Here is a 21,969-nt window from a genome sequence, read left to right on the forward strand (position 1 = left end):
CATATGTCAAAAAGACAAAGAAAAAAAGCAAAATCGAGCCGGAGAAGATCGAGTCGAAAATATCGGTTTCATTTTAATTATTTTTTACTTTTATCTTCGAAATCTCCGTTGAACCGTATGCCGAGTCAAATATAGAACGATGTTACCGCATCGCATCTCTTCTTATATAAGAAATGCATTCCAGTGACGCGACGTTCCCATAGTTTTCTAAATTGATCAAATGAATGTAAATAATAAAACAATAAGTGGTCGGTGTCAAGTGATATCTCCGCCCACAGCGCCCACTGCACTCATTATGCGATTAGTGAAGTGTATTTGAGGGGAAGTGGGTTGAAAGAGGGTTAAAATGTCTGGAGAGGGCGATCGGGCCTCTCGCCCTAACTCCTTGGTCCTCGAGACACCGGCGCCTGAGCGTGAGCCTCTGCGCTTCGACGTTCAGCTGGTGGGAGCCCCGCCGGAGGTCGAGCAACTTGTGAACAATATCAAGCAAGTCGCTGAAGACTTTCTTTACCACTGGAAAACTTTTCCTATAGGCAAGTTGAAGTGATTGAGTTATTCAAAGAATCTTTGTAATTTTTACTTTAAATCTTCTTAAATAAATTTAATGAAACTGGTATTATAGAGCTACAGAGCTTGAAATTCAGAAACTAATAATAACTGTATTTTTAGTCTAATCATCTAATTAAATAGAAGCTAAGTTCTAATAATATAAAGTTTTGTGATCAAGCCTGATAAGTAACATTTATTATTAATGTAGTAAATATTCTTATTTGATTCCACACCATACCACAAGGTAACAACTTAGGTTGCTTATGTATTATACATTTCTACACAGTATTAAGATTTTGATTTTTAAAAAAGAGCTACTGCTGAGTTTCTGGCTGGCTCTTCTCAGTAGAACTGCTTTCTGGACTGGCAGTTGTCTTGACATCATAAGTGGCACAAGCTGTTGTCCTACATGAAACAAATATATGTATTTTCTTTCAAATAACTTAATAGACTACAGGCCCATGTTTAAAAATGGGTGGGTCATATGAACCACCAGGTGACGTATACAGGACGATATAAGAGCATAAAATAATAAGTTTCAGCACTATGCCGTCACTTGTAAGCTGTCCAACAGAGTGCTGGTGAGAATTGAAAAGTGCAGGTAGAGTGAGTACATTTTGGTCATATATTTTTGTACGGCATTTTTACCATCGATAGATCCATGAAAAATAATAAGAAAGCGCGCAGTGCCGTAAAAAAATGGTGCGCCACAAAGTCAGTAAATGTTTTGATTTTCTGACAATTTCCGGGGTAAATTTGGTCATTTAATTCTGTACGGCACTAGTTTCATACTGTTTCAATACAGCCTCTAATCCATTATTCCGCAACGCCGTACAAAAATCATGCGACAAGGGGAAAAAATTGAGGGTAGCAACCCCCTCTCTTTCCGTGGTCCGGGGGGTGATTTGAAACAACATAAAATTAATTTATTTTGAAAGTGTTTTATGCATAGATAATATTTTTTACATGCCGTACATTTTCGTTGGTCCAAAGGTTTGTAGGGGATGTGGATATTATATACACACCCGTTCACTTCAGTTAGACGGCATAGTGATTTTATCATATTATCAATTGTTCTCTTCAAAAATATGTTAATGCCGTACAGTATCAGATGGCCATAAAGTACTACCCTTAAAATGGTAGCGTCATTTTCATCAGCCTAAAAGATATGGTCTGCATTAAAATGTACGGCATAATTTTTTCCTAATTTATTTATCTTAATACTATTTAAAACAAGGGAAAAGCGTAGAAAATTGCTATATTTTATTAATCTATGAATATTTAAACTTTTGCAATAATTTGAAAAATTTCAGTTTTTGTATTTATCTATAATTTTTTTTAGAACAGTTTCTTTTGAACGGCAATACTATATAACAATAGTATTTTACACTATCATGTTAAAAAAAAAGTTGCCGTACAGAGTCAAATGATTTTACAGCTTTAAAAATTAAGTATACCATGAAATTAAGATAATTATTGATACACATTCAAATGAACACTAATTTTTTTACGGCATTATTTTTAATAGTACTTTTGAGTGCTAGATAATGTTTTGGAACCAAAGCCGTACTTTCTCAAATCACCCCCCGGACCACGGAAAGAGAGGGGGTTGCTACCCTCAATTTTTTCCCCTTGTCGCATGATTTTTGTACGGCGTTGCGGAATAATGGATTAGAGGCTGTATTGAAACAGTATGAAACTAGTGCCGTACAGAATTAAATGACCAAATTTACCCCGGAAATTGTCAGAAAATCAAAACATTTGCTGACTTTGTGGCGCACCATTTTTTTACGGCACTGCGCGCTTTCTTATTATTTTTCATGGATCTATCGATGGTAAAAATGCCGTACAAAAATATATGACCAAAATGTACTCACTCTACCTGCACTTTTCAATTCTCACCAGCACTCTGTTGGACAGCTTACAAGTGACGGCATAGTGCTGAAACTTATTATTTTATGCTCTTATATCGTCCTGTATACGTCACCTGGTGGTTCATATGACCCACCCATTTTTAAACATGGGCCTGTAGTCTATAAATTTTTAGATTTATTGCTTAGATGTTAAGTTTTATTTTAGAATAAATATTTTTGTTCTTATTTGAAAAATCAGAATATTTTTAAGTTTGTTGTCCATGACAAGAGGTGTTAAATATGAATATTTTGCAATTGTTATTAAACTTAATGTTAATTTTATTTAAGTTTTATTCATTTATTTTTAAGTTGTTGATATAATAAAACTTTTTTATACATTTCATAATAAGAAAGTTAAGTGTGTATACTATATATCAGTGATATATAAAGAGGAAAAAAAAAATGTATGCAAACAAGGCCACTTTAGCTATGTCATTTTGTTTTTGAGCCCTCATCTACACCTACTATTATAGTTCAATATTTTTACTTATTTTATTTGTCCATAGTGCTCCCCCAATCAAGATTCACAGGCCCTGGTAATAGACCTTCAGATATCATAATCCCACCACCATGTGATGAACTGGATGCAGCAGCTCTTGATGCAGGCGTTGAACCCCATCCCTTGACACCTAAGCAACTCCACTCAATAAGGGAGAAAGGGTGAGTTAAATTTATCCATCTTCTAGCTTCTTATTTCTTTTTTCTGAGGCTGTGCAGGTCCTTATGTCTGAGTCTTACTGCAACTGTCTCTTTTCCATTGTGATTGATGCTAATAGAATTTAAATTTTCTCACCAATACTTTCCTTACTGGAATTAGAGTAGCTTCTTAAGGGTGTATGATGTGTTTTCCTAGATGTATATAATGTTTATGCATGCATCTATCCATACTAAAACTATAAATATGAAAGTGAGTCTGTTTGTTTGTCTGTTCCTTCACACCTTCCTGACCTTTTCACAGTCCATTCCGGAGATGGACCTAGCTTGTATATCCTAGAAAACTAAGGTTCCTACAGGATTTATAAAGAACTTAATTCCACACAAAAAAGTTACAGACAACAAATTCTGCCCCTTGATTGGTTGATTCGATGTTTAACTTCTCACAGCCAATCAAAAGGCAGAAATAGCTATAGATTACGATAACGAGGAATACATTTTTTCTAACACAATGGGGGGGGGGGGGGGGGGGGGGCAGGTTAAAATTGACAAAGAATATTCAAACATGATTATGCAATTTTTGAACATGAAAGAAGCAGTATGCAGGATTAAAAAGCTTTAACAAAGCTCCCTTACTACTCCTTTAAATTAAAATCTCGCTGAGACTTTGTGTTGGCATGCCCTAGTTTACTACACAGATCACTAAAGGTGATCGCACATTTATCCGCACAAACGAGCCGCTCGCAACAAATCTGTAAAAAGACTCGTCACTTTGTAAGCACCGTGTGTATCGTACGTATCTATACTAATAAATAAAATTGGAGTGTCTGTCTGTAATTTCGAAATAACTACCGCATATTAAGGTCATATGGTTATTTGAACGATACTATAACTGAATCACACGTTTTTAAAATTTTTGTCTGTATGTCTGTCTGTCTGTCTGTCTGTTTGAAAAGGCTAATCTTGGGAACGGCTGAACCGATTTTGACGGGATTTTAACAGACAAGTAGAGAATTGACCGGGGAGTAACATAGGCTACTTTTTTAACCTACTTTCAAAAAGGGAGTTGTGTTTTTCTACCTATGTACACCGAAATCTCCGAGATTTCTGAACCGATTTGCGTCATTTCTTTTTTAATCGATAGAGGAACTTTGCGACATTGTTTCATAAAAAATTTGGAGTCCAACTCCTCAATCCTGATGCTGCGGGGGGTCTTACCAATCCACGCGGGCGAAGCTGCGGGCATCAGCTAGTTTTTAATAATCCCTTAGCATCACATTTCTATCCACATAGCACGTTCTGCATTTTTTGCTATTTGTTTCTTTTGCAATGAGTTAGATATTATGATGGATCCCTCGCGATTTAGCAGCATTCTCCGTGATATCAAGAGGTCATGGTACGGACAATAGGTACAATGGGTACGGATAAGTGTAAAAGCTCAGTACATACCATTTTTTCGATCTTCTTCTTTTCTTTGGATTGGTTTCCGCACTTAAACGTTTCCGTCTGTTGTGCGTCATCCATTTTTATCGATATATGGATACGTAATTTATAAAATATGTAAAATGCGTCCGACGCGGCGACTCGACACTCATCGTTCATATAACATCGTTCGATACGTGCGACGCGTGTGGGCCAACATTTTTGACGTGACAATGTCTTATAATTCGATAGAGCCGGCTGCACGCACGAAAAAACATGACTCATGCGGCGTTACCTCGCTCTGAGGCGTTCCATGTAAGGCTTGAAGTGCAAGCGAGAGCGCGGAACGAGCGACAAAGAAGCACAATCGGCCTTTGTTGTCACGTTCAACTATCGTCAGTAAACCGACTTTACAGACAACCAATTTGTTCTTCATGTATTGGGCAAGAGTAAAGTGCGATCACCTTTATGCATGCATTTTTCTTGAACAAAGGACAGCTCCCTGTATTTTACGACCCTTTGACCGTATTAACATCAATTAATGTTTTCAAACACATTGAGGGCAGTTCAAAATGTGTGTTACAGTGTTAATTGTTGACAAACTTTTTGATGCGTTTTAAATTGATGATCCTTTTAGATCTGAATAATTTAGTATCCTACTATTTATTTAAACAACTTAATTAGGTAAATAAGATGTTCTTAATATAGGGGTAATTTACTAATTTTATCCAAGAGAGTACCTAAATGTACGAGTGCGGGTTACGATCTCGGGTTACGATCTCGAGCTCAATCAAATATCTCAACTTTTATCCCGGAAAATGAAAGAGTTCCTTCGGGATTTTTGTAAGTCTAAATCCACGCGGATGAAGTCACGGACATTCTGTCAAAAATAAAATTTAAGAAAATAAAATAAAGCGTATTATTTACACTATAGATCAGCGAGAAACCATGAGGGATGATATATGTGGTTGGCATCCATCTCCTATGAAAACTTTTTGGTCAACGTTTCTGAGGGTAGCTGCATTGCTAAGGTATGGAACGCCCTACCGCGACGTGCATGTTTCTTGCCGCGTATAAATTGAATACCTACAAAGCAACAGTGAATAGGCATTCTAGACAAGCGCGCTCCAACCTAGGCTTCCAAGGTTTTCAATTGGGCATGGTTATCGTAAAGCGCTAGCCCATGTTACATGAGTAAAAAGTATCAGTGTAATAAGCAAAGAAGTCCAGAAATAATAAGATTGGAGACTTACTGAATGTATGCGGTATTCGTATTTTATTAGACTGTAAAGTAGATGATTAAAGCAGCCAATTGATCGCGATCACTCGACGACCTATCATTACATAACACTGGTTTCAATGTCGATCAATAATTTGGAGATTACGAAATTCGAGTCGTTAGCCTACTAAAGATTCATATCAAGTATCATTGGATTATTGAAATTACGAATGATTGAAGTTTGTATTTGCTTAGGAAATCGGTTGCGTATTCCTTGATTCTATATATTTTATGTCGAGAGTTGAAACTTAGTCAATCATTTTTGAATACCAAAAGAAGTTGCTAAAAGATACAGAAAGATTATCTCATTCTATCTATACTTTTCTAGTTTGCACTTTTACTCAATTAAATGACATCAGAAGTGGGATATTTTCAATCATACATATCTATTTTTTTTCTATAGCGAGTTCGAGGTCCCGTCTCGCCATTTTCCCGGTCAAACCCACGTATGGCGAGTCGCTGGCTGGCTGCAACGTGGCAGAGTTCGAGCTAGAGAAGAGCTGTATTGTCACGTGGCACGAGCTATAGCGCTAGTTGTGGTGGTGTCGCGAGACCGACTGATGAGAGACGAACCCTTGTCTTTGATTGCTGGGGCCAAGGCGTTTATGGAAGGACTGCATAGGTAAGAGCTATAACCCTGTAGGATAGGTGCCTTAAGAGCTATATTGTCACGTGGCACGAGCTATAGCGTTAGTTGTGGTGGTGTCGCGAGACCGACTGCTGAGAGACGAACCCTTGTCTTTGACTGCTGTGGCGAAGGCTTTAGTGGAGGGACTGCATAGATATACTTTTGATACTCCTCTAACTCTGTGATACTCAACTATATCAATGGTCTCCTACCCTAAAACTTGCTATTCTTGCAGTGTAACTTTGCGCCAGTCAGATTTTTTGAAGCTGGTCTTTGTTTAGTTATTCAAACAACCGAAATTCTGAACTTAAATTAATTTTATTTATTTAAATTATCGATTTAACTAAAAAGGTGTGTCGAATTATGTCAAATGCCTATGATGTTACATCTGTGAATTTCATACAAGCTCCCTAACTAAGCGTTTTGACGTTTGATAAAAGTCACTGATTTGACTAGGAGTCATCATCCCTATTGTACTTGTTCGCAGATTAATGGATCTCATATTTGGAATGCCATCGTTAGAAGCTCGTGATCTCGATAAGAAGATACGTGAAGAACGTTCACGGTATCTTGTAGCTGAACTAATATGTAAGGTTAGTTAATGTGAGAAAGATGGGCGAAAAATCTCTATACTCTATCCACGGAAACAAGTTAGTTAGTTGGGGCTCTCCCTTTTACGTAATCCCATACAAATGACAGAGACGAAAATCTCACTTGGCGTTAACCATTTGGAGTCACTGTCCAATCACTGTTCGAATTGAAAAAGTATTTTTGAATTGTCTTGAAAACATATTTGTGATCGGTGAATCAAAATGGTTAACTACCACTTCAAATATCAAATTTAGTAAATTCAATAATAATAGACATGTCGGATTACAGGGGCCGGATTACCGGGGGTCCACTGTATAAAAAAAATACTCTCGCTCTAAGGTTCCCTCCCTATTATCTCCTCACCCTAAGGTTGCCTGGAAGAGATCGCTATTTTAGCGATAAGCCCGCCTTTTGTACATAAATCTATAATGTTATTTATATATTACTATGTCTTGTTGGTGTACAATAAAGAATATTTTACTTTTACTTTACTTTACTCTTTTATATCTTTGATAGTTGTGTCAACATCTTTATTATAAGTACTTTTCTGAAAAATAATGGTCCTGTAGCCAGAAAATCAAGAGGACATAACAGCTCTTGCAGCGTGGGTGACGCGCGGCATGCGGCGCGCGGCTTCGGAGAAGACGGACGCGCGCGACACGCCGCGCGCCGCGCCCCGCGTGCCTTGCCTATACACCACACCGCAAAGGACGCAGGTAATAATTCAGCTGTACTGTAATTAACAGGATTTTATTACATTTCAAAGATTGAACTGAACTCTGAATAAGACTATACTTTGATCTCTAAAGTAAATTAAATTGATTAATCTAGACCTATCCTTTTCCGCGGTGAACATTATGAAAGGGATAGCAAAAGTTACCAAATCAAAATCTCTAAAAAATTTGCATGTCTGAGCAAAATCTGCTTCATTTTGTTTTCCCGAAATTCATCAACACCAGTAGGCAAAGACGACATATTGGCGCGATTAACCAATTATCACATTAATGACTCAAGTTCTGGTTATCAGGTGGATCTCCGCCTATACAGACGGGAGCTGCTTCGTCGCGCAGCGCCTTTCCTTCAAACAATCTTAGACCGAGAATCCCGAGGGTGGTTTCTACACTTTAGGGAAAGGCGCGCGGCTTTGCTCGCCAGCCAGAAGATGCCCATGAAGGATATTGAGGAGGCAAGTATTTGCATAAGGGGATCGCTAGGATTTTGGAGTGAGCTCGGCTGGCAGGCGTGACCCGGCAATTCTTGTTTTGTGTGTTCAGGAAGTGAGTGCAGCAGCCATGCGCGAGTACGTATCGCGCGTGTGCAATGCAGTTCTTAGTTGCGACCAGCTCGCGGCATTGGGGCCCATGATACCGGAGCTTTTGGCCGCGCAGTTACGCGCTGCGGTTATTGTCAACAGGTGATAAATTCTTTCGTACATAAAATCTTGTTATGCACCTTTGGGACCCTATCTCCTGGAGTAGAATTTATTTTCTTCATTACATTTGCCTTGTTATGTAATTTTTTATCTTTGCAAATTTGACCAAAAACTTTAGAAAACACCCTGAAATGTTTTTTTGACCAATCAAGTTTTGTGAATGTTGTATTAATTATAAATATAAATATAATAGGCATTGAACCTGATTTTCCAATTCTTCCACTTGGTTCGGACTGGTGATGCTGAATATTATTTAAATAAGGGTCTCCAAAAACAGAGGCTGTAGAAAGATTAGCATTCTCGAACTGTTGGTATGCTTCTAGAGCGGAAGAAGGCGTCCGTCGAAAACTCGAGGCGGGTCTAGCCACAGCCGAAGCCCGCATCCAAGCGGCGCACCCAATCCTCTCCCGAGCCGAAGCCTGGAAGAAGGAGAAGCTGTCGTCAGCGGCTCACTCGCTGCGCAGTGAGCTGCGCTGGGCGGGCATGGAGGACGCGGCCAACGCCATGCAGGCGCACAAGCTGCAGCAACACCGGTACTTCCTGCTGAGGGATCTCACCTTCCTGAGGGACCGGGAGCCTCTGCTCATGAAGGTAAGTGAAGTCTGCAAAAATGAGAAGCTGTCGACGAGTGAGCTGCGCGGACATGGTGACATGCCTTTGTAAACTGTTACTGTATGCAGAGACATCTTTAGCACAAGAGCATACGCGGTACGAACCACGGGCCCCGAAAAACATTGACAACAAATTACCATAACAATTTTGATGCTTGTAAGACATCTCATTAATTTCAATAAGCCTCAACCGGGTATTTTCCCCAGGAACTGCGCGCGGCAAAAACGCCAACCCGAGAATTCTCCTGGGCAACCCGGATTTGGTTACCACAAAACTGGGCCGTCATACGTCACTTCCGGGGCCGCTCCGAACGAATACCAACTGTGATAAGCAGCAGGGCTACCAACATAGTCACACCGCGATCTGATCCGTCCCAACCTGTGTTCCTGGCAGACCGGGAGAAATTCAGAACAACTACGACGCGATGGCCTGGCTGGCGGTTGCTCAACTTGGCTCACAGGTAAGGTACTTTCTTCTGGAATACATTTTTAACATTAACACATTTTATTAACATTAACACGTCATAACATTATTCCTTAAGGTACCAACAAACCAGTCCATCCCAACATGTGATCCTGGAAGACTGGCGCTTACATTTTTTTAAGCCTTAATTCAATAAGAGTTACATCATTTTTTTTGCAAAAGTGATCATTACTGAGAAATTGGCATAAACCCTGTTTTGGTGACCTTCGATTCTGAGTAAAATTTTTAGTGGCACTTAGATCGCTGGGGACTGTGGATAAAATACTGTACATCACCACAAAATCAGTTCAAAGAACACAACATAAAATATGAACAAAGTATAGGTACAAAAAGCTTTCTGGGAATTTTTCCTGAACGGTTACAGATTTCCATAACATCCCTGGGCAAAAGCATCCCAAATCCTATAATTACTCGGTTATGTGGGTAAACTGTCTGCAGAACGTGGTGCTGGACGTGGAACATGATGTTTGTGCTGGGGGTGCTGGTTCCGTGGTGTTCGCCGCTGGCGTTGAGAACACTCCTTTGCGTTAAGCCTTTTGTGCCTGATTTGGAGCTCTCACAGGTAAGATGGGGCTTTCAGGATGATGGATCGCTTTAATACGCCTACTCACGATACTGCGAAAGGGATCCGAGATTTTCTCCTAAACATGTCGTGTGAAGGGTCATTCTAGGTCAGATCCTAGATCGCTCGGCAGGAGCAGATATGAATCCTATGCCTCCTTTATATAAATAGGGTGGAGAGCAATTCGAACGTTATTTTGAAAGTATTTTCGTAAACAGGATAACTAATCAAAGGTGTCTTATCTATCAGCGACGCCAAAACAACTAATATTAGCCAATAGCTAGAAAATTTTACCAAATTCCATTTGTAGATAATGTGGAACCGGTACAATGAAGTCAAAGTTTGTCTAAAAGAGATCGCTGTAGCGATAAGACCGCCTTTGCACGCTGCAGCTATTATATTAAGATGCTAAGTACCTGGTATATTTGTCAATGTGTTTACTTTATGTGTGTGCAGTAATTAGTAAAGTCTGAAAAATAAAATCACATATCTTTCCCACGTTTCTCCTTTCTGGTTCTTTTGAAGTCGTTTTACTGATCGTGTTATCAATTAATTAACATTCTTTTATTTCATAGGTAAATGGAACTCTATTCCCAAAACGGAGTAGCGAAACACAGACAATGTGGTCGTTACTCCTCAAACTGTGGCGACATGTGTCCAAAGAGAGGACGCGGTTTGAGACTGAACCGGACACAGGTATGTTTATTGTTATAACATTTTCACTAAAACTTTAGAGCCAAGGCATTTTTCCAAACAAAATTTTTTTACTGCTCATTACTAGTGCTTCAATAAAATTTTGACCACCGTAATTCTTTCAAACTTTCCAATCAAATAAGAATTCAGAATTCAGCCCATAGCACAGACTACGGTCTATTTGGGCTGCAAAATTCCAAACACCAGTCTGTTTTTTATCTAGTGCTTTGGTCTATAAAAAATGGTGAAAAAGTTTCTCTTTAAATTAAAGTCTATTACTAAATAAATAAAATAAAATAAATAACATGTGATCAAATTTTTCTGCAGGACTTCTAGGGAAAGGTTTAAGCCGACAAGCGAATCGAATCTGGAACTACGGAGCGGTTGGTGGCTTGGGTTCACTAGCTTTACTACTGGTGTTCCCGCTAGTGGCGCTAGCGGCGAGTGTGCTGGCGCTAGCCGCTGCCATCAGCGTGCCACTGTGGCTGCCCGCTATGGCGCTTGGGCTGCACGCACTAAATGCTTTGCTGTATGATCTGGACTGCCCCGACCCGCCGCGGCTCAACAGGTAACTGTCATCAGCTGCCAGTGTTGCCACTAGTGGCGCTACCGTCACATTACCTGTCATTTTACCTTAAGATGGGTGTGCCCGCGAAATTCAAATTTAATTTGGTTTTTCGCAATTTGTATTGACTAAGTTGTGAGTTATAGTCGATACTAAATCTAATTTCTTAAACTGGACCCTTTCAACTAAAGATTTTTATATAAACCTGTGAGGATGATACTGCCATTGTCGCAATTAAAATGCCATAAGCCTACGTTGTCGTATTAGTTTACAAATTGCGAAAAACCAAATTAAATTTGAATTTCGCGGGCAGACCCGTCGCATCCACCTTAATCGAACCAGTAGGCTTAAATAAAATAAAAGTCGCAATAATTTTAAATTCAAAATGGTTTTTCAAAGATCACACACCTCCATTTTAAAAAAAGGGGTATGAATGTATTTAAGAGGTTTCTCGGTGTGCTGATTATAATACGTACATTTTCAAATTGAATTTAAACCTTTATTAAAAGTCATTTTTAAATCCGAGATAGGTAGAGTATATAATTCCAATAACGTGTTTCAGATGGTTTGTGCTATGTGAAGTATTGATCTGGCGCATTGGCTTACTGGGAATAGCTCAGCCGATACTGGCCTTCGTGGTTGCGGTATTCTTGTGTCCACTCTCCGCACTTATATTGCTTGTCGGTGAGTATAGTTTGAACACTAATATCCGTTTCCACACCTAAAAGTAGCAATAAAGGTCATTGCTCATTAGACCCACCAGGCACCCAACCAGCACAGGCTCGCCTCGAGTGGTTAGTATTCTTTGTATGGAGTACAATGGGTATACTCTCTCTACATGAACTCCGGAGCGCCCCGCCCGCCGACCACACGTTGACCACCCGTTGCTCGCAAGCTGGCCTTGCGTTGCCCTAGCGCAGGTTCTGAATGGATCGCGCGCTGTGTGCGAGTGGTTCACGCGCGAAGATGCATCGGCGGCACACCGCTCCCTCTCTTTCAATTCCTAGCCTTTCTTTCGAACATGTCGGTCGTATCATTTTGTTTTTAAAATGAATAAAGAAAACTTATTGCAGGGTGGTTCTAATGAGCTATGACCTTAATGCTCACCTCTAGTACTATGTCATCAGGCGGCGTGAGCTGGTGGGTGGTGCGCGGCGCGTGGGAGGCGCTGGCGTGGCGCGCGCTGATCGTGCGCGCGGCGCGCGTGCCGGCGCACGACTCGCGCTACTGCCATCGCGTGGCCGGGCCCGCGCTGCACTCCTTCGCTTCCTACCAGATCACGTACGTGTTTGTGTTTTGGACTGTGTCTGCATTGTGGTCCCGAATAAAAGAGTATTTATTGGATCCAGGGCTGCGCAAGCGTTGGCGGCGGTGTGCGCGCGGGGCGAGCTGGAAGCGTTGTCGCTGTGGGCGAGCGACATCGAGGCGGCTATCGAGCGGCCGCTGCGGGACTACGAGCATTTCGTCGACGCGTGCTTCGGGCCCTTCTCTGTGCAGATCGCTAAGGTCTGTATGAGCTGGGCTGCGCAAGCGTTGGTGGCGGTATGTTACTTCATAGCTTAAAGTTTTCACTCCTGGGTCCTCACTGAATCCCATTTTTTTCCAAAAAAAAGCATATAATATAATGCATTAATGAGGAAGGCCTCGCAATATTTTCTTTATGGGTTAACTGTCATGTCAAAAGTAGGATTTTAGTTCCTAAACGGTACTTTTGACATGACTGACATGGCATACTTTTTCAAAATTAACACAATCTTCTATTTTTTCTAACTAGACGGGCTCATACAAGCAAGTGGAGAAAGAGTGCGGGGAGTTAGTGTGGTCGGCGAGGGAGAAACTGTCGGCCAGGCGGCGCGACCTCGCCTTGCCGCTCAGCGATGCGGCGCGCGCGCGCGTGCGCATGCTGCCGCAGGAGCTCAGGGTACGTAGGTATAGATCACAAACCAAATGACATCGCACAAGTGGCCAGGTTTACATACATATATGATTGCAATATCGAGGTTTTAATAAATTAGTTCCCAAAAACGCGACAGTACTGCAAATATTACATGTTTTGAAAGACGATGCCACATTGGCAACATTTCGCAGTGAGCAACTTAAGTTTACGTTTTGTTTAACCAGAAAGCAGTGCACGCGTCGGCCGTCGAGCTGGCGCGAATGTGGGGCGAGGCGGCGCGCGGGGAGGAGTGGTGGTCGGCTCGCGGACTGGAGCCGGGCGACTGGCATGCGCTAGCTGCCAATACCCTGGTTGAGGTTAGTTAAGCAATACACGCATCCGCACTGGACGTAGTGAGTATGTGGGGTGAAGCGGCGCGGGAGAGGGTTAGTTGATAAAGCAGGGTGCGGAACAGTAATTAAAAAAAATTACCTTTTTGTATTATACGCTTGTGCTTGGTGACAATCATATCTAATATAATGGAAAGCAATGAGGTCTAGGATTGATGCTGCTTAGTTACATCTGGACGGAAAATTCGGTCGCCGGATGGACATTCCAAACTTAAACGGTTATCAGAACATATTCTTACTGTTATGTTATTTTTCCCCAGGTTTTCGACGCGGAGATCCTAGTAGCGTTAGAGGAAGGGGAAGCTAGAGTGGCGTTGGAGTCGGGGGCAAGTGCGGCGCGGTGGCGTGACCTCACTGCGAAGCACCCGGCGCCGCCCGACGTCATCGCGGAAAGAGATGACTGGAAACCTGCCCCGGGTAGGTTTCTCACCTACTCTCTTGAGTTGCCAGTTGTTGTATCAGGCAGAGTCGCACAGGTTTAGGTACTTCAATTAAACGAGAATTCTAATTAAATACAAGCAACTATATTTCACCACTTTGACAGTTCGAGACAAGGGGCACAAGAGAGCATAGGGCATAGATAAATAAATGTACACAGATAAAATTTACATCTCAATACCAGTCGTAGTGTTAGAGGAAGGCGAAGATAGAGTAGCAAGGTCATGCTCTCCAAGGCACGTGATAACACACCTCCAATTTCCTAATTTGTTAAAAACCTAGAACCTAGGGTTTTGTCATTGGCAGTCGAACACGCTAATCACTAACCCAACGAGGAGTTATATCACATTTTGTATAAAATGTACGGCTAGATAAAAATAAAACTACGAATTTAGCGACCGACACAAATTTAAGTATAGTTTTGTATGACATGTTAACAACCAATGACTTTTTAAGTCGTAAAATAAATTAAAGGCTGATGATTTTTGTCAGCCCTAGCACAGACTACGGTCTATTTGGGCTGCAAATTGCAAACACCAGTCTCAGTTTTTATGTAGTGCTTTGGTCTACAAAGTTCGGTGTAAAATGTTCACTTTTCATTGAGTCTGTAAATAAATAACATTTTGAGAGGAGACCCGTGCTCAATAGAGGGCCGACGATGGGTTGATGATGATGACTCGTCGAATGCGCAGGAGTGTGGGGCGACTGGAGCGGCACGCCGGCGCCGCGCGTGCCGCCGCCATGTTTGGACGTGGCGGCGTTCAACCCGCGCGCGCAGCCGCACCCGCCGCTGCCCTCGCCCGCCGTCGTCGCGCTAGTACTGCACAACAGGTAACCAAAAGATGAATATTTATGTATAATATGTTATGTATATGTATATGCATGGCACTCATAGTGCGCGTCGGGTTAAGATGGTAACCGCCCTACGACGCGGATGGTGGACGCCCTACACATTCCCCGCGCTAACCTCGTTAGAGCCTCGATAGTTCAACGGTTAAGGAGCCGACTAAATTCCAAAAGGTTGGCGGTTCAAACCCCACCCGTTGCACAATTGTCGTACCCACTTCTGGCACAAGCTTTATGCTTAATAAGAGGAGAAAGGGAGTATTAGTCATGGTTAGCATGGGTAATATTCTTTTTTTTTTTCAAACCCCCGCTGCGGGTAAGCACCAGTGACGTGCGGGTGTGCGGGGCGTCCTCCCGCCTCCCCCGATAGCCATCTTAACCTGTCGCGTATTATAGGCTTCCTGTATGCATTCTATACTAAGACCCCGTTCGTATGGCATTAACACCGCATGTAATATTTTTATCACATACTAAATGGAGCTATTAGAAATCTGAATGAAGTGAAAGAATTGAAACATGTTTTATTACAGGGAGTCGGATAATCCTGTGCCCTTGGATTCGGAGCTTTGTGCTGAAATTTTGAAGAGCTTAGAAGATGCGCCCGATTGTGATGATAGGAGAGGTATGTATTTTATCTGTGACATTAAATTTTTCCATTGACTAGTACAGGGTGTAGCTAGAACGCTAGCAAAAACAAAGACAGGTGATAGTACTGATGATTACAGATTTTATTTAAATCCTGTATTTTTTAAAAGTTCACAATATGTTGCAAATAAAACATCTGACTGACGCTAGAGATCAACGAACGTTCCCTAAATAGGTCACTCGAAGTCAATGCCGCGTCGTAGGTGGGGTATTGACCCGAGGTTTGCACGCTATACAATGCGGGTTTGAAAAATACTGAATCACTAAAACTACAATGCAAATGGTTATTGGCCAATGATTGTGTTAAGGTAGTATAATAATAACTCTAAGTTTTTGCTCGCCTTCTGGTTACACTTTGTATTTGTCCATTGATAAAAATCAATGAAATTATAATATCACGGCTTTTCAAATAACCCTTCGACATATTACATTGCTTTAGACGGCGTGGAGAGGTACCGCGGCGGAGGTAGCGAAGCCACGAGCGAAACCAGTGGCTCCGACACAGCGGAGGACGACGCGTCGCGCGTGCTGCCGCCCGCCGCCGCCACGCCTGACTCCGCGCTCTGCAGGTACAACAGCAGACGGCGTGGACGGCGTCCTTCAAATATTACTCGGCCGGCATTATTGCGACAGTAATGTACTAATAAGCCCACTTCATCAAAGCGTTTACTTGTTGGCGGGTGGAACCTAAAATAGTGCTGTTCCAACAGATGACTGAAACGATGTTATTTGTGCGTGTCACCTTTTCCCTCTAACTGCATCTCACTACGAAAGAGGCCAGGTAAACGAATTTTACTTGAGATTCAAAAATTTTTAGTCGGTTAAAACGGTAATGTGATATTTGCTAATCGACGTTTGGAATTACGACTATTTTTTGGGAATTAAAAATATTTTTTACACAAACAAAAGACATTAGAAATTAGTTTTGTATATAGTTTATTTGCGCACGAAGCTGCCTCAAAATTTGCCGTAAAATAGAATTTTTTAAGGGTCATATCTATTAAAATGAATACAATATTACTATATTAATTGTTTTAAGGCATAAATGATGGAGAGATAAATCGATATATAGCTTAGTTACAAATCCAGAACAATAAAGAATAAAATAATAAATATTTTTTGCAGAATATCGCCCAGTACAGAAAGAGCCGCCTGTAGGTGGACGCTCACCGGGAGAGGGGTTCGATTAAGAGCGGACCTGGCCAGTCCTGAAGACGTGTCGCTCGACACCGACAGACACGTCGGCACATCGGTTTGAAGCCTTATTATACACGCAGTAGGGTCGAGATTGCTACTACGAGATTAGCTGACGTACGTCCTTTGTAACCGCAACGAATTTTGGTCGTACGGGAAAATATTATACATTGTTAAAACCCTGAAATTCCAAAGAAAGTACGCTCTTTAGATCTCAGCCTTAGGGAACGACCAAATTGTAATACTATAACAAATTATCGAATAATTATTTCCACCTTATTGGGGGTGTTATATAGATTATCATTAAAATATGCTTAATAAGAATTAATGTGTCTATATAAATTATTTCGAATGTATCGTAATAGTCTATTCTGTAAAATTATGGAAAAAAATACAAGCTTACTTAGCTCGCGTTAGATACTGAATTTATTTATTTGAAATAATTAAATAATTACTATAATAATAAATCCGTATACATATGCGCAATAACAATGCATTGAATCACGTATTTATACGCACGCGATAGTTGCCATGGCAACTGAATCAACGCCAAAAGAACTTGAACCCAGAGCCGTAAAGCCTCTAAAATACTTGCTATTACAACGGAATGAAAATCTATTCGCACTCAGCGTGAGATCTATAGAGCGCGCTCTGCCTTTGCTTAGACTTAAGACAGAGTTAAAACGAGACAGAGCTATATCTCTCACATAAATCTGTCTCGTTTTAACTCAATCTTAAGTCAGAGCAAAGTCAAAGTGCGCTTTATAGATTTCAGCCTCAGACGAGGTCATTGCAATACCCAAACACACTCATTTGAATCTCGAATTCTATATCCCACGATATTTTACCGTACGTCCAAAATCGGTGTGACTATAAGAGCCGTTACAGCGTTAGAATATGAGCCGATAACGACCTCATTTAAAAATAAACTGTATGCTTTGTAAGTTAAGGTCGAAAAACGTCTGTAACCAAAGTTAATTATCGTATTATTTCATTAAGAGTCCAAATATTATAGTCTTAAGACCTAAAAACATTCGAGCCCCGCCTAAAAGCTCTCTAAAACTGAAGTTCGATTGTAAATTTTTGCGTAAACAAAACTTATCACTGAACACGGCCTGAAGTCAATTTATATGGCAAATCTGCAGGCCTAGTATTAAAGTAAGCATAAAAGTAAAAGTGGTATACTTACTATTAATTATTTATTATTATTAACTCCAGTAAAGGTTTATTTACCCAAAAATTTACACTCTGAGTATATACTCTATTTTATTTAATAATAATAATTTATTAAGTCTATTATATTTTTACAGTTAATTTAAGTTTCGAAATGAATAATGTTCTTCAATAATGACTAGACAGCCTAAACTTTTTTAGTTTAAGCATCGTTAGTTTTTAGTTTATAGATACTTTAGTGGAAACATCATAAAAAGATGGCGAGTTACAAAATCATTTGGAAAATAATCTTATTCAAGAAAGGCCTACATAAAACACGAGTTTGAGAGTCAAAATCGTTACATAAACGATATATGCCGTCTTGTTCCTAGAAAGCGATAACTCTAAAAAGAAATTTTTAAGCTATCGCCAAGAATAAGTAACTGATATTTCCAAAAAGTTTATTACGTAAAACCAAGACTTTTTGTTAGTTTTTAGTTTTGTTTTATGTAGCATACTTTTCTAAAAAAATGAGTTTTTCAGAATTACCTCTTTTTTAAGCGATAACTTGAAAATTACTTTTTTGGGGTTAGCCGCTTTGCAGCAAAAGGATGGCAGAAAATATAGTAGTTTTTAAGAAAAATTGTGACCAACACACATACCTAAACAAACAATTAAATACCTACAGGGCAAATACTCTTTTGAGGTTGGTTATAACCACAGAATTCAGAATAAGTATAGATGGAGCATGAGTTTGTCGCGCAGATGACTAGTAAAGCATCAGCATGCATTCTTTTAAATACAGTCGTATTTGTATAGCGTATAGGGTTTATTTACATTGCTTTGGAGGCTTGCAATATTTGTAGATTGTAGGCGAAAATATTTTTGCACTAGATTTTGCAAAGTTACTCTGGATAGGTAACTCAAAGATTTTGTATGTAAATCTTTGAATCCGTGTAACTTTAAATCATTTTTACAAAAATGTAGAAAATATACATAGATATTTATTTCTAGAACGTGCCCTCAAAATTTCAATAAGTTTGATTGGTTACTATACAAATGAGAACTAATAAACTATGTTAGTTTGGAACGCGCTACGAATAAATTCCTCTTAAATAACTGTAGATACCATTTCTATATTGAATTCTGTGGTTAAAACTGACTATCGAGGGCAGCTATTACATTGACTGGTCAATTCAAAAAATGCATTATTGTACATTAGGTACGTACTATAAGATAAATGTAAGCTTCGAATGAAATCACATGCAATAATTTTAAGCCTTTCAAACTTAAGTACTGTACCTGGCCTATTGACCTTTAGAAAGAGAATCGGCTCAGCTTCATGGATGGAACGCTTTTCTGGCATCAATGTTCTCCTTCACTTTTAATATACTTAGGTTTATTCAAGACAAGAGTGAATAGGCATCTTCTAGGCAAGCGCGCTCCATCTTAAGCTGCATATCACTTGCCAGCAAGTCAGTTGCAACCGAGCGCTAATCTATAAATTAAAAAAGTTTTGTCGCTGACTTGTCCGTCTCAACCACAGAGACAAGCTACAATCACAAGAGAGATCTACAAAGCTAAAGTTGCCAATTATCTCTTTCTAAAGGCGGAAATATACTAGCGTGTCGTGTGGTGTCGAGACGCGTCAGACGCATATCGGTTTCATACATTTAATACGGTGAGAGAAAGACGACACAACGCGTCATGGCATGGCACTCAAATGTGTCTCTAACCATACCAAATTTATGTAACAGATATGCTTCGTGTATAGAAGCACGAGTTATATAAGGAACTAAAAGCTTAATTTGCTGTAATCTGTTTAAATAGACAAATCTGTATGGTGTATGCAGCATTATGCACCGCCGGTCCTCCCACTGCTAAACATGTAGGAAAAGCCAGCCCCCAAAGCAAGCAATTCGCACCACTACCACGCAGCACCATACAAACCCCCAAAACACATATGACGCACGTTTCGCTCCTACAATGGAGCATCTTCAGAAAATGTAGACCTTACAATTCACAATTAAGATACGTATATGCTTCTGACGCGTCGCAACACAACACTACAACGCTAGTATATTTACTGCCCGGTACTATAAAATTCAAATCGCCTATGCCTTAAAGAATTATTAAGTTTATAGATCGAATAAGTTCTCGTCGCTAGATTTAAAACTGCGTTTATCACACTCATTCGACCGACGTCGTCGATCAGCGTAGATCGATTTATGTGGTGGCTTTGACCGATCGATGGATACCGGTCGATAAAACCATCGATCCATCATTGATCGATGGTGTAGGAAACCGCCTACTCATTTCTTTTGTCTCGAGTACCTAAGCTTCTTTATCTATCGATCGTCGTTCGCTGTCAAATCCATAATTATCGATCAGATCGAATAATCTCATTCTCTTGTCGATGGATAGCTTCGATCGAGTGGATATGGTAACATTCTTAGTGTAATCATGTAATTTATTGAAACAACGTTGAATATTTCCAATAATGGAAAAACTTGAATGTCCGTATGAAATAAGGTTGAATAACTTAGTCTTAAGCGATTGAAATTGATTTGACAAAATTGACGATAAACAATAAGTGAATTTTATTTTTAAGTGCACTAACTGTTTCGTCCCGAAGTATTTAAAGCATTTATAAGTAATTAAACTAGATTTTTACTTTTATATTTTGTGTCAGTAACAGTTTTGAATTGTAAATCTTCTAAGGCTGGTTTTACAGTGACGCTTACCGTCCGCGCGGGTGGTAAGCGTGCGGGTGGTAAGCGCGGTGGCCGAATCGCCGTCAGCGCGGGCCATCCGCGCGACTATGTAACGATCCAAGAGACGCAAAGCTCGTGGCCCGCAACGCTTACCAACCGCGCTGGCGAAAGCGTCACTGTAAAACCACACTATATATTGATCATAAAAAAGTGCTGTCCAAACTTGCTATTTCGTCCGAAATATCAAAAGCATTTATTTAAAGTAATAGCGCAAACACATTAATTACTGTGTTATGTCGTGATGCGACAGAAGGCGATCGAAATCAGATTTTATGAACCTGTACTGAATATTTCTCTACTTAGTTCTTTCCTAAAACATTATGAATTTAATTCAAAAATGTTTTCGATAAACATTCGAAATTCAATTACAAAACATAGTTTCGTTTGTGATTGGTCGGTGACTCAAAATGGTTAGCGCCCACTGAGATTTTTGTCTCTATCATTTGTTTGAGATTACGTAACAGAGAGAGCCCTATAATAACTTCTTTCTGAGGAAGGGTACAGTCTATCCCGCGCTGGCATTCAAGACTAGCTGTGACCGGTCGATCGTCGCGACACTCGTAGCAACACGCAACAACACAGAATGAATGTGTTTGCACCTTAAATGATTTTAATTTTGGCAGCAACACTGAGGCAGCCTTTAGTTATACTTAATATAATTTAAGATGTTTTTATATCGGTTTAAGTGTTTAGTGTGTATTTAATTATTTATATTATTAACTTTATTTTATCTGACCCTTAGCACTAAACCTTTATGTAAAAACGGGATCACACCTGTAAGTTTTACTCTTATGTAAATGTATAAGAGTGTTTACATTAGTGAATGTGTCGTAAGTTAAACATATTTACTTACGTGAGTAAAACTTACAGGTGTATCCACGGCCTAATGGATAATAAAATCAGGTACCTATTTATTAAAAAAAATTGGTTGTCTGTAAAGTCGGTTTACTGACGATAGTTGAACGTGACAACAAAGGCCGATTGTGCTTCTTTGTCGCTCGTTCCGCGCTTTCGCTTGCACTTCAAGCCTTACATGGATCGCCTCAGAGCGAGGTAACGCCGCATGAGTCATGTTTTTTCGTGCGTGCAGCCGGCTCTATCGAATTATAAGACGTTGTCACGTCAAAAAAAAAAACAGTGACAATTTCGACTGATATCATCTGTCAATAAATTTCTCTAGTCGGCCTAAGTTCTGTCCTCAAATTTTTAAGTAATTGATTTTAGTGCTTGGTACCTATATTTATAGTAAAA

The 21,969-nt window shown here is 40.1% G+C and overlaps 1 protein-coding gene across 1 annotated transcript; it reads left to right on the forward strand.

Moving 5' to 3' along the window:
* The first annotated feature begins 14 nt into the window (after positions 1 to 14).
* LOC123871603 lies at positions 15 to 21,050 on the forward strand. The gene is made up of 22 exons (XM_045915495.1): positions 15 to 533; positions 2,969 to 3,122; positions 6,221 to 6,439; positions 6,933 to 7,038; positions 7,606 to 7,752; positions 8,064 to 8,222; positions 8,311 to 8,450; positions 8,792 to 9,059; positions 9,287 to 9,540; positions 10,002 to 10,125; positions 10,701 to 10,821; positions 11,146 to 11,386; positions 11,946 to 12,067; positions 12,511 to 12,664; positions 12,733 to 12,889; positions 13,158 to 13,304; positions 13,505 to 13,636; positions 13,930 to 14,086; positions 14,800 to 14,938; positions 15,484 to 15,575; positions 16,038 to 16,167; positions 16,724 to 21,050. The coding sequence occupies exons 1-22, from the start codon at positions 347 to 349 to the stop codon at positions 16,854 to 16,856; spliced, it is 3,483 nt and encodes a 1,160-aa protein (XP_045771451.1). The 5' UTR covers positions 15 to 346; the 3' UTR covers positions 16,857 to 21,050.
* Positions 21,051 to 21,969: the final 919 nt, after the last annotated feature.

This window comes from Maniola jurtina, chromosome 14 (genome assembly GCF_905333055.1).
Source record: "Maniola jurtina chromosome 14, ilManJurt1.1, whole genome shotgun sequence".
In the NCBI taxonomy this organism is placed as follows: Eukaryota; Metazoa; Arthropoda; class Insecta; order Lepidoptera; family Nymphalidae; genus Maniola; species Maniola jurtina.

Excerpts from the sequence above, each read along its gene's own strand:
- LOC123871603 (XM_045915495.1), top strand. The coding sequence starts at position 347 with ATGTCTGGAGAGGGCGATCGGGCCTCTCGCCCTAACTCCTTGGTCCTC. Across the intron at positions 9,541-10,001 it reads TTGCTCAACTTGGCTCACAG|AACGTGGTGCTGGACGTGGA; the intron begins GTAAGGTACTTT and ends AACTGTCTGCAG. Across the intron at positions 13,305-13,504 it reads TGCTGCCGCAGGAGCTCAGG|AAAGCAGTGCACGCGTCGGC; the intron begins GTACGTAGGTAT and ends TTGTTTAACCAG.